Genomic DNA, 13,910 nt, shown 5'->3' on the forward strand with positions numbered 1-13,910 from the left:
GACTTAGCATGATTTCTGATGCACCTTCAGCAGCAAAGGACCGCATGAATTTATATAGCAGAACAGATCAGAAATCTTCTCGGTCCACTGTTCTGCTTCTCAGTGGCTTGCATTAGATGCTTCATAAACAGCGTCTATCTATAAACAGCTTCATAACAGCCCCTCACTATGAACACCACTATGAATGAGAGATATGTGAGATTAACATGAAAGGTTTTCTTCTAATCTGTGTCAAATTTACTTCCTTTGAAAGCTCTATGGGTTTCCTTGCTATTATTTTATGGGATAGGTAAACTATCTTAATCTAAGCTACCTATTATTTTTACACTGTTATCATATCCTATTGCACTTTTTTCAGTTTCTCAAGCACTTTCCTATTGACTGTCATGGAATTGCTCCCAGAGCACACAGTTGTAAGGGAGCAAGATTCAGTGTCTTAATCTATTTTAGTGATTAAAAGGATGATTGATCCTTCCATTCTGTTTGTCTTGCCAGTTAGTTCGATGCCTTCTTTTATTTACACTATATCTTTTTCAGTAAGATGAGAAACCCACAATTTACTGTAAATGAAAACATGCCTTCAACGGAAAACACTGTTTTCCACAGTAATCTCCATTACCTGTTCAATGAAGCTAGTATCATACTTGGATTTAGTACTATTACTGCATGCTGGGCAGACATCATTACTGGGCTGACTAATGCTTTGTTTTCATTTATTCGGCCTCTGAATTTCCCCTTGCTCCTAAAGGAGAAAGCAGTACAAATAAGCCTGCCCTGAAGGTTATCAGGTTCAGGCTGGGGCCAGTCAAGGTAGGAAGGAAATTTTATGCCTCTCCTCTATCAAAATGCTTTTCTTCTCATGCCCTGCTATCTAGATGTGCAAACGGATCAATATAACTGCGTACCAAGTGACAAAGCAGTGCTCAAGGGCAGAGGTGGCACCTCAGGAACTGCAACTCAGATCAGATAGATTAAAAGTAGTGCCCTGAATTGCAAGGAGAGAGGAAGTCTTCTAAGATATCACCCTCACTCACAAAAAAAAGTGAAGAGAGTGGAAAACAAGTTTTTCATTCTAAGAGGATAAAATGCCTCCAGAAGTTCATCAAGGAATTTCCCACTGAATTTCTAAACTGCAGTATTTGGTTTTCCTGTGGGCTTACTGGTGTCCCAACATATCCTAGAGATTACACTGCAAAAGCTTGTTGCTTTTCTCACTTTTGCTTAGGAAGTTGTTAAACTAGATGTATGTTGAGTGAGTTTGAAAAAATGTCTGTATAGATTAAATTGTATTTTGTTGATACAGTAGAACTCTCCTCAGGCATGTTTTTAAAGACAAAAAGGAAATTTCATACTGGAAGTTAGACTTTGAAGTGCAGAGCCATAAAATGTAACTATTTTAATGACCCATGTTGACAAGAAATAGGCTACTAAAATGTAAAAATAATAAAACATGTTAGAATTGGAAAGTTGGAACTGTATTCACCAGGATCCAGACTATTGTTCTGGTTTTGTATTAAAGGTTAATGATTGGAATGAAAGAACCCACGCAAGCTCATCTTGGTAGCAATGTAGTGGAAGATTAAATGATATGATATGATATGATATGATACGATACGATACGATACTATATGGCGAAGCAAATGAATACAGTTTGACTTGCTTTGTTTACACAAACAGTATAAGAGAGGACATTCACATTTCAAGGCACAGAATCTACATCCAGGAATTTGAAACAGGAAAAAAGGAAAGGAAGAAAATAAAGTCTTTACTAAAGGTAACTCACAGTACTTCCTTGTGAAGAGGCTTTGAGGTAACTCCCTTCAGCCTTGATCCTAGTGATAAATAAAACATCCAGCACTGACCTGCTGGGGGAACACAGCAAAACCCAGAATAGATGGTGGCACTGCACTGCCCTTCAACCAACATGTTATATACAGAGCTTGTCGGTCTGCAGCAGGAAATAACGCAGTTCTCCCGAGGCACCGCAGCTGAGAGTACCCCACAGCTGGGGCCAGATTTCAAATATCTAAATGGGGAAACAATTATGACTGAAGAAATCCTGACTGTCTTTCTCAAATCAGTTCAAAACTTTTGCATTTCCAAACAACACAAACCCAAAAGGACTTGTTCTGTAGTTAAAAACTGTCATAGAAAAGATTGTGAGTGGAACAAGGACCACTGCAAGCCAGTAATTACTAAGACTTGTGAACTCTAGGGGATTAATGATTGCTAGAGGTGTTCAAAGCCAAAGATAGAGACAAAATCAGTCATTACAGACGTAGGAAAACACTGGACAAGGGAATTATTTCTGGCACAGTTCATTTGTGACCTGGTGCAACACCACAACCAGTTTCACATTTCTCAAATTAATGTCCTAAACTTTTTTTTTGTAGAGGGCCACAGGGGAGAAGTCTACAAGTGCAGCTCTGATGGAAAGCAGTCACTACAGCAGATTGCTTCATGCCTTCTTTTTTTTTGCAACGACAAATCTAACAAAGAGTGTTAGTTTAGCATAAAGAGAGCCAAATTCCTCCTGATGGAGGCAGAGAGGCTCCATTTATTATTGTATCACTAAATCTCATAATAGGGGCAGCTCAGAGAACAGAAGGAAATCAGAGGTCCTTAGACTTTGCTGCCCTCATGTTGCCTTGATGTCCCTGGACACAGGGAGCCAAAGACCTCCTTGGCATAGGCCCAGTAAGTGTTTTATGTTATTCCAAGGATGGACTTGGCTTGGAGGAGTTTCATTTATTGTGAGTTGCAGTGGAGGTTTTTTTTTCTTTTTTTTTTTATATACTTCATTTATTTCCATGTCTTTGATGCTTTCCAGAGCAGCTCTTTTCTCATTGTCGGCTTCAATTAAGGATTTCCTGGGACTATGTGACTTCTCCTTGAATGCCTACAGCAGGCCAGAGCTAGTGCTGATCCTGGCTGTCACTTGCGGAAATTTTATTCCATTTTCCGAACTTAAAATTGGAAATTATGTTGGAAATGAATGGCTGACAATGTGGGGATAAAAATTAGGATTCATTTATATTCCTGGTAGTTGTCTGAAAAGATATCTGGATATTGCTCCTACAGGCACGTACATGTCCCCACCAGCAATGTCATGACAGAGCAGGGTGACTTCATACCCCCCTCCATTTTAGGTAGCCAAAGGGGCAGGGTTAAACTAGTGTGATGATTCTGGTGCAGACTAAGAACTAAATCCTAATTTAAGGTGAAATTGCTTCAATTAAAAATCAACACCAAACAAATGATAGCAAGTGTTAGCATTGTCCAGATGACTAATAAGATTGTTCTAAACCCCTCCAAGCTTGGCCAGCACTTGCCTGCAGTCATGCTTGTGGTTTGTACTGGAGCAGCTTGGGGTGAGCTTTCTTCCACTTCCATATGGGGATTCATCATCTTATGCCTGTGGGGAGAGAGTAGACAAAGTATCTATACCTTGTTGATGAAGGCCATGGTGCTCTCCTCTCTGGGGAGGCAGATCCTCTTCCCCCCCCCTTTCTACCTGGAGACAGTGAAGCAGGGAGAGCACTGGGACTGCCTTTGGGAGCTCTGCCTTCCTTTATTGCTCCTGTGTAGAGGAAGTAATAGTTTGAGCTCTGTCTTATCCTTGGATATGTATACTGGGTTATTGGTCCCTAGCTGTATTGGCAGCTTGGCAGCTTCTTAGAGCTAGTGGTGTCAGCTAGGAACAAAGCACTTTTCTGCTATGGGAGGGATAAGTCTGCTCATAACTACCACTGTCAGAAATATATTATACCTATTTTTGGCTGCAACTAGGCTTGAACCTCAGTTTTTATAAAGGGAAGGTCAATGCTAGAGCTTGCATATAACTGCACTACTGCTCTTGACTGGCAGAAGACACCAATAATCCCTGCTACTTGTTGAGCTAATTCGTTTGTCACTCCTCATTAGCTTGTAATGGCTTTTACTGCTAGTGTTGTTTTTAAGGCTTAGGATAGGAAATACATATGTTTTTGCTGTTTAGGACCAGCTCATCCACATATGTTTTCTAGCTCTTCCTGAAGGAGGTAATTGTTACCAGTGAAGAAATCTGCAAGTCTCTTCATAATTACAGTAAATAACCTGCTCTGCAGTCTATACGCTCAAACAGCATTTTTCATCTTCAGATTAAAAATGTATCAGAAAACCTCATGGCTAAGGAGAATGAAAATGGGAGTGATGTAAAAAGTATGCCTGAAATCAAGACACATTTACTATCTCATCACTTATGGCCTGCTCTGGCTTAAGATGTCTTATCTAAAATCTATTCTTGCTCTTTTTCCTTGTCCTGTCCAATCAGAACAAAAGAAAAGCTGAAATGGTTTTAAATGTTAAGACCATGATCTTCAATGCTGGCTCTGTTGCCAGAAGTTAAATTCTTACCCAATCCATAAAAGAGCACTGGTTTCCCATGTCATATCTAGTTTTGATCACAGCAGAGAAATGGGAAACAATAAAACCAGACATAATGTGAAACAGATTTTTAGCTTTCTACTTGATTTTTTTTTTTGCATTGGTTTTTCACTTTAGAAAATATCTGAGTAAGAGTTAACTTGATGCTCTGCAAAAAAGACCTTTTCTTTTCTCAGTTCCTGTTGGAAAACCTTGCCTTTAAAACAAGATGCTATATAAATAGTAGTGTGCTGTAAGAGTGCTGGTGCCGATTGGGTGGCTAAAGTTCCCCGTGGTGGCTAGCGATATTTCAAAGGGAGACTTAAAAAGCTTGTGAGCAGATCCATTTCTAAACAGACTGGATGAAGTCTATCCAGGAAAAACTCTTTCCCTGATTCTGTGCATCTCACTCAGAGCATGTGTTGACTGATTCTAGGTCCTAAGTCAACCCATCCAGGTGAAACTTTATCCATCTCAAAAAAAAAAAAAAAAAAAAAAGAGGCTAAGTAGTCAGAGAGTTGTAACTGATGTGAAGAGTGATGTTAATCTATCTCCTAATAAAATAAAACAGGAGGCATGAAGCCAAACTGATGTGCCTGATTAAAAATCTACTCAAGTGGGCTCCATAAGTGGAGAAAAAAGGTTAAGAGATCTGGGTACTGGGGTTTCTATTCTACACTGTTTTGCTTTAGTTCAGCACCAAACAAGGTCAAGACTACTGCTGTACTCAAGTTTCATACTGCATTAGCAACATCTTGCTTGCAGGCTTAGCAAGGTCTTACAATAAGTTCCCCCAACCAGAATCAGGCTCTATTCAATTAATTTTTTTTGACGAAGCGCCACATTGTGATGACATGCAGTAAATGCTAAGTTAGATCTTTAGTACATAAATCATATAACTGCATATTTGGAAGTGTCCCCCACAGCAAGGGTTCACAGGCAGCACTGTAATTGCCAACAAGGCAATGCTATCCCAGGCTACCAGCTTGCATGCATGGTTATGAGCAATCTCCTGGAAAATTGGCCCTATGAGAGGGGGAGAGGAATTAGACGTGTTTTAAAGTTTGAAGTCAGTGATCAAAATTTATTGTTCCACTGTGTGTTCTTCTGCCCGTGACTGCCTCGAATTACTCGGCAAAGGTAAATGAGCCTAGAAAAGAGGGGAAACAGTTGAAAAGACCTTGAAAGATGTATGTGATTTTTGCTGGATTTTTGAGACTTTGGAGATGTCATTTCACAAACTATAGGGTGGAAGTTCAAGGAAGTCTTTGCTAGTAAGAGGAAAAAGTAAAAAAACCCCAAACCTCAAAAACGCAAACAAGACATAGCAGGGGAAAAAAAGGAAGGGGTAGTGGCAAAGGTTGAGGGTTTGGAGCAGTTACACCTCTATCTGCAAACTCTTTCTGAAAGCTGCTGACAGAGCTTTGGCATCTGATCATCTCCTAACTGCTGATTAACATAGCACTGTTTTATATTTAACTCAGGCCAGAGCAGGAGGGGCTGGGGGTGGGGTTGCACTGCTTATAAGGGGAGCACGGCAGGAACAATGTTCTTCTGTGTCGGTTCCCTCCGTCTCCCAGCCCAGCTGCACTCCTTTTGATCATTCACATTTCCTCCAAATGCATGTTGCCTTTAATTAATTGAGCGTCTTGTGGAAAGCGAGGTGGGGGAGACGGGCAGAGAACAGCTATAGCTACACAATTAAAATACAAACCAAGTCTGCTGAGTTTACTGAATGCAAGTGCTGAAGTGACTAATAAGTTTTTTTATGGTTAATATTTTGCCTTGAGAACAGACCTGGGAGCAGAGATGGAGGGCATGGATTTTGAGGATGAGAAGTCCAAGAGGTACTGCATGAAGACAAAGCATGTGGCTGTCATCTGTGGCGTCGTGGTCGTTGTAGGTCTTGCCGTGGGGCTTGGCGTGGGATTGAGCAGACCTAAATCTCAGCAACCTTCAGAGGAAACAGATCAGCCAACAAACTCTCCTCCCCCAGTGGATTTGGGTCCCTGTCCTCCTAAAAATGATGAGACTGGAGACTGGAGACATTTTAGGCTACCCACTTATGTCAAGCCTGTCCACTATGATCTGGAAATGAAGCCTGAAATGGAGACAGACATTTACACTGGGACAGTCAGTATTTCTATCACTTTGGAAAAATCTACCAGCTACCTGTGGCTCCACCTGCGAGAGACCAAGATTACAGAAATGCCCACACTCCGGAAATCCTCAGGACAGCAGATTGCTCTGAGCGACTGCTTTGGGTACAAGCCGCAAGAGTACATAGTGATGAAGGCAGAAGCAGAGCTCTCTGTCACTGATGAAAGTGATCCCTATATACTCACCCTGAAGTTTCAAGGCTGGCTGAATGGTTCCCTGGTTGGGTTTTATAGGACCACCTACACTGAAAATGGACAGATCAAGTAAAGCAGTTTTTCTTTTATTTATTAAACTTTCTTCTCTATTTCTACTTGCTCAGGCCTGCTCTATTCCTGTTTCAGCTTCTCAGTCTTGTCTCTCACCAACTTGCTGACATTTCTGGGCTGTTCTTTAATTTTCTCATTCCCCTAAGGAAGATGCTATATTCAAAACCCTTTGGCTGTTGACAAGTGAATGTGGGCTGGAAAGATGAGGGAGTTTTTATTATAATTCTGAAAAACCTTTTCAAACTCTACTGGTCCCAGGTTACCTTTGAGCTTTACGAATGGCTCCCTCAGAGAGCTGGAGGGATTGAGGCCTGTTTTTACCTCTGTAGTACAATAAATACCATACAGCTCTCACCACTCTCTCCTGTCACTCTCCAAGGTAAAAGTTTCGGTGTAAAATGCTCTTTGCATTTGCTCTGTGATTGTTTTCCTGACATCGTGCCTCCTTGATGTTGTAAACCTGAGGAATATCCAAACCAGAACTTCCCTGTCCCTCCTGCAGCTGGTTTAAATTATGGGTAGGAAAGTCCAAACGATGAAGGTTATCTTTTACTTGTTTTTTTTTGTGCTCCAGCTCTTCCTTTTTAATATATCAATAGTTACTGAAAGATTACAAAGCCTCTGCCAGTTCAGTTAATCCATTCCACTTCCCAGGTTTGCACTACTTCAAAGTGGAAGCTTGAAAAAGCCATTGCCCACTGCTCAGAGGAGTTTCTTTGCAGTTAAGGTATGGAGAGGACACTGACCCATTTTCCAATATTTACGTTTCTGAAGTGACTCATTCCAGCCTTTACAGCTATAAGACAAACTTGGCTAGACATTTCCAAGGCCCTGTAGCAGGAACACGGAGACAAACACTGGTGTGTTTTCATAGCACTTGTTTGCCCTCCTGGGACAATGGTGTCATGAGTGAAAGTCGCATCAGCTCCATTCAGCCACTGACAGGCAATGCCAGGAGTAGCAGCAGCGACAGACACCAGCAGCAGCAAATTCAAGAGGCAGAAGAAAAAGCAAGCATTGATTTTTCATACTTAAACATAGTTATCTGATCTGGGAAGAAGCCATGTAGAGAACAACTCGAACCCCAGCCAGCTCTTTCCCTCTTGTTTTCCTCCATCTACCACCTCAATATTGCTCTGACTCTGAAGGTGCTTTGGTTTTATACTTTGAGCATCTGACATCCCCACAGCAGTTTTAAAGTGTAAAACCTCTTCGCATCTTTCTAAGTTGAGGTGTGTTACTTCCTTTTGATTGGTGAAGGATACCTAGATATTAAATGAATTGCCCCAGGTCTGTCACAACACCAGAACAGCAGGACTCCTGAGTCACAGAGCAGGAGAGGTGAGTGCCCATCCCTCAAATCCAGATGGTAGGAAGACAAGGACCAAGCATCTGACATCAGAAAGAAAGGAGAACTTCATAAGCTAAAGAAAGCATAAAATGTGAGCTCACTTTGAGAGGGTTCCTACTTCTTGATTTGGGTGCTGGAAGCTCCAATTGCAAGGATGATCCTAGCCAGCAGTCTGAAAACACTCAATACAGAAAGGAACTTGAGCATGTGAGTTTGTTTGTTAGGCTTGAGAAGGGCTCTAATAAGAATGAGTGAATGGTGATTTCTGAAATGCTTTTCATGCGGTTAAGTTTGGGCAGATTGTTTGTGGGGGTGGAAGAGGCGATGTACGTGATAGTGATAAGTACAGCTTTGAAATAACCACCAGCCACGTGGTGCTGCAGCATGAGGGTAGGTGATAGGACGGGGTGAGGAAGGATGGTGAGGGAAGGGTTTTATTACTTATTAAAACTGCATTTTTGCCTGGCTTTCTACTCAAAAACAATGCTGACTTGAATCAGCTTCTTTATTTCGCCTTTGGCTGAGGCAGACACCACCCTTGGGAAATTTCAACCCAAATAGTTCCTTTTTTGTCATGTTGTAAGTAAATACAAATCAGATCAGGTAATAGCAAAAGTCAAGCAAGTCTATTAATAGTGGATGTTAGGGAGAAGGGGGCTGAGGTGAAAATAAGAGCCAACAGTAATTAGTCTACTCCCCCATCCCTTCTGGGCAGTGTTAGAAGCAGTGGGACATTTTGAGAGAATTAATAACACTGGAAAGTCAGCTCCCAGGGCTGAGCTGCTCCCCAGCTGTCTATCTGTGAAGGCAAAGGTTTGCCAAAACATTGCTATAATACCTTTTGTTTACAAACTGGGCACAAGTCCAGGCTCTGCTGTTACTTAGATTCAAAACTCCCACCACATTTTGGGCAAAACAGGTAGACATGTGCTGAACATGCCTGCAAGTCTGGGATCCTTGGGAGGCTTAGGGAGAAGAATGCCTCATTTGGGAATGCTGTTCAGGCAGATCACACAATCCCCATCAGGACAAAGGTGCTTTTGGACATGCCCAGAAGCGGATCTTGAGATACCTTGGGAACACAACTATTTAAATTGACGTGCGTGTGTGGGTAGGGAGCAGGAAAGCAGAAGCTTTGAGAATGCAGATTTTAGACATTGACCTGCCTAGATCCTCCTGTGGGTGCCTGAATCCAGCTGTAAGCACTGAAGTCCTTTGGCAAAGCTATTCCTCTGTCTGCGCATTTCATTTCCCCATTGATGAAAGGGAAATAACCGTCCTTCCCTACTTTGCATGATGCAGTGAGCATAAATACATTACCATAGTGTTATTTTCAGATATTAGGGAAAGGAGCACAACAGGAGTCCTTGCCTGGTGTAATGAGTTCTTTTAACTCATTAATTCCTCCCAAGGAATGTGCTAAAACCCCCTTCTAGTCTCTCTTAATATTACAGATAATCCAAACATGTCTCAGCAGCTGTTTTTGATTTTGCATTACTATTAGCAACAAGGTATGGCTTCCCTTTTATAGGAATTCTCTCTGTCCTCTGTAAGAGAAGAACAAGAGGCTAATAAAAGATACTCAGCTGGGCACATCTCTAACAGGGAGATTTGCATTTAAGATTTTATTGATTAGGGAAAGGCAAAATATTCTTTAGTGTACAGAAGTAGCACTCCTGGATTTCTTCCTCAGGGAGAAAATTTTCTCAGAAGCAGCAATGAATCTGAATTTAGGGAAAGACTAGGAGAAAAATGCTTTAATTAACTCAGGGGGAGGGGTGTTTGCACTAACCCCATGTGCTGTGGGGAAACAAAAAAAAGGGAAATTCATCATGGCGCTAAATGCAGCACTGTTTTATTTTGGGAACAACAGCTGGATGCAGTCTCAGCCAGATCTTCACTTATTACTATGTTATTTACAACTATCACCTCTAGTTCACATTTAAAAGTCTGGACATCAACAACAAGTAGAAGGGCAGAAGCCACCAAGCAGTGAACAAAATCTTATCTAAAAACTACATTACATTATTTGAAAGGAAATTACAACATTTCATGTTTCTAGTGCCACTTCTATGCATGCCATAGCCTGGAATTATCATCATCTACCCCATAGGAATGGTAGTGCTAAAGTTTTGCACTGCTGATGTCTGTCTGCCTCCACAAATATATGAGGATAGATGGATTATCACCTTATAAATCAACAGCGATATCACAGTGTTATCAGTCTGTAGGAACAAGATATAAATGTGTCAAAATATATAGCCAATTTTTAAGCAATAGCCGTGAAGTATTGCCCCGGGGACTTGAAGTTAACTTAATTGTGAAAAAGCTTTCAGATCCTGCAAAAAGTAGAGTGCGACATCAAACAATTTACCAAGCAAAAGAAACACTGTTGAGCCTGAAGTTATGTTAAGGTGAATGTTCACTGTGCTTTCTACACATGAACTTTTGAGTTACTATTCCAATGAAGATGACTGGTAAGAACCCAGATGTATTACCTCCATCAGGCTTGTAAAGGACCCTTGCTGCTACAGGTTGCTAATGACCAGTTTAGTATTTAACAGTCACAGGGAAATGCCAAGGGCAACAGAAACATTGAAAAATTGGTTGTCAAGTGAGCTTGTAGCATTGCTGCAGATCTGTAATTTATGATGTAAACTTTTAATTAGTTTTTGGAAAGAAAAACTACCTTAATATAGTTGGAGCAGCTGTAGAAGTGCTGTCAGAAAATGCTCAATATTCCAGATTAATTGAAGAAGCATCTGTGATCCCTTTCACCATCAATCACTGGAGAATATGCTCTGCCACTGTATGGTTCATTAATGGGGGAGCCCAATGTCACTGTGAGAAGCAAGCACACGATATGAACGTTCACAACCTTCACCTTATTTTTTTATGACTCCTATTGTCTAGCTCCTCCAGTTGTTTTTGCATAACTGAGATGACTTTCTAGACCCCCCAACACAGCTAGCATAGCATCAGTTATGTACTAGGACATTCACCTGAACTTTCCATGCTTTCTCCAGCAGTTTCATTAATGGAGTCAGGGGAGCATAACAGCACCAGCAGAAAACTGTACGTGGTAACTGCAGAAAAAGAAACACATAAACAGGATGAGATTTTAGGGGCACTTACACAATTCCAAGGTGTCTTCTCAGGAGATGTTCAAGACTCCAAAGCCAAGATATGCTCTAGCGGGTAAACAACACATGGAGTGACTTAAGTAAACATCCCTATACCAGGACCTTAATTTCGTTTCAGATAATACCATCAGTAGTTTACTTTAGGCACAAAAATTAATGGGAAAGCTCATCAGGAAAATGAGTAAAATTTTTACCATCCATGAGGGTTCATTCGTATCTTATTGCCTGGCTCCTAAAAATATTTGATGAGAAGCAATTGGCTTTAGCTTTTGCTCTGAAACCTAGAGGATGTTGATGACAAACTTTGAGGTATACGTTACACATGCCTATACGATGTCAGCTTGTGCATTTCTGATGTCACCTACTTTTATAAATGGACAAGTACACATAAATATTTGTAGTTTACTTTAGTTTGAAAAATTGCTAAAAAATTATGCTTAGAAATTGCAGATAAGATTTAAAAAATATATAATGAAGGCTTGCCAATGTGTTGTTTGTTTAAGGAGCATTGCAGCTACTGATCATGAACCAACAGATGCACGGAAATCATTTCCTTGCTTTGACGAGCCCAACAAAAAGGCAACTTACAACATATCTATCATCCATCAAGATGCCTACCAAGCACTTTCAAACATGCCGGAACAGGTATGTATTTCTCAACTCTGCTGCCTAAGTGGAATGGTTCTGTAAAGCCACTGGAAAGGTAGCATGCATTGCAAGGTCCTTGTGCATTCACAGACTCTACCACCCAGAGACTGTAAAGCTAATGGTTAATAAGTATTCCATAAAACAGGACTGGTTGGTTGGTTAGGACTCCCAATGGTCCACCAGCACACAACATGGCAATACAGAGCCAAATCCAAAGCAGAAATGAAACATCTCTTCTGTCTTTAGCTAGCTAGCCCTCTATTCAGATATTCTAGATGAGCATCCCCTACTAACTAGAAATTGGTAATGGCAGGTTCTTCAGACAACCAGGTGGACTCTGAGAAAGAATACTCTGGAAGACAGCTGCTTCCCAGATGGGAAGTCTAAAAGAATCACTGAAACTACATAATGTTCCAAAGCAAGGGTCTGCTGATCACAATCTAATGGCAAAGGCTCTGCAAGCAAGAAAGTCTAGGATTATTATTTTTAATAATACAGGATCTGAAATCCCATCTTCAGTTCATGGGTGTGGACACTTGTCAGTTCACCATGACTGTAATTTCCTAAATAATCTATTTCTGGACCTGGTGGGTCAAATTCCAACTTTTGTACGAAATTCAATGGCATCAATTATCTAGCTCTGTGTCCTCTGGAAGAAGGTTGAATGGCTTTCAGCTGAGAGAGTTTCTAATGAATAGTTTAACTGAATGTGTATTCCAATGTATAATTTCTAATGAGTATGTTCTGAAGTGGGAGATAAAGTGCCAAGATTAAAAAAAAAAAGAAAAAAAAAAAAGAGCTTCCAGCCTCCAGGCTGTTGACATTTGCATCTTCCCAATCAATCCCCCACCCAGAAAACAAAGGTCTGCTTTACTGTGTGCTGTTTTATTTAAAGAGTCCCTCAAACCTTAACTATCCCCTAGCAATGGAGCTGAGAGAACTATTATCAATCTGATACAGCTGCCTCCCAGACCCTTTCCAAATTTAAAGGTCTGACCTATTGTTATTAAAAATATTTCTATGATACCTAAAAGAGCACCAGGCACTTTGATGAACAACACATGAAAGGAGAGTGTTTGCTGTACCTTTCCTCACAGACCTCAGATAAGTGACTGTACGGGCAAGGAAGGTGAAGGGATGAGACTAGATACTATCAAGATTTAGTGGGTTTTGAGATTTACTTTACACTTTTACACATGGACCTTGCCTCTAGTACGGATGTACAAAAATAAGCTTTCAAAGGGCTAGCTACCGCTTGATAATTAATTTGCTAAAATCCAATTACAGGCAGGGAAATGTAGATTATGCTGGGTTCATAGTCAGCTTTGACTAAGGGATGATAGCAGGGCACTTTTTCATCTGGTGTGCTCACAAGGTCAGTAGCTCTGTTCTTAGTAGTGAAAGATCTTTGGGAAATCTTTTAAACTGATGGAAATGTAATAGTTTGTAAGTGCAAGGCATGTTGTGTGTCACACGTCCTGTAGTAGGCTTGGTGGTGTGGAGCTTTATAATCAACATGGCAAAATCAGCTCAGCAAAATCAGAAACTTGTACATTTCATTTGCATTTTTCATTGCCGTGAATTTTTTTTTTTTTTTCATTGAAGTTCTGACTTTGTTGAAAGAACAAAAGATATCAAAATAGAGTCAAAATGAGTCAAATAATGGAAAGGTGGATTGCTAATATCTCTGTGAAAAGGGGTTTGTGAATATATCTGTGAAAAAGTTTTTTTGCTCATGGAATCATATTACCTGTAACATTCACTATCTGTGCTTTATTTATATTGTATTTATAACAAACAAATCTCATGAAGTATTGAATCTCTAGTAGGAGGTTAGTGTCTTTTATATGCTGTTTGCTTTTGTCCTATTTAAGTTAGTCATCCAGTCAGAAGCATAAAAAATTATCAGACAGGCAATAGCAGATAATGAATAGTAGA

The 13,910-nt window shown here is 40.5% G+C and overlaps 1 protein-coding gene across 1 annotated transcript in view; it reads left to right on the forward strand.

Moving 5' to 3' along the window:
* Positions 1–6,213: 6,213 nt before the first annotated feature.
* Positions 6,214–13,910, forward strand: part of ENPEP (glutamyl aminopeptidase) — a 36,835-nt gene continuing 29,138 nt past the window's right edge. The window contains exons 1-2 of the mRNA XM_075150606.1: positions 6,214–6,827; positions 11,828–11,969. Coding sequence (XP_075006707.1) covers positions 6,214–6,827; positions 11,828–11,969 — 756 coding nt within the window. The remainder of the gene's footprint in view (positions 6,828–11,827; positions 11,970–13,910) is intronic.

Source organism: Calonectris borealis, chromosome 4, assembly GCF_964195595.1.
Source record: "Calonectris borealis chromosome 4, bCalBor7.hap1.2, whole genome shotgun sequence".
NCBI classification, from domain to species: Eukaryota; Metazoa; Chordata; class Aves; order Procellariiformes; family Procellariidae; genus Calonectris; species Calonectris borealis.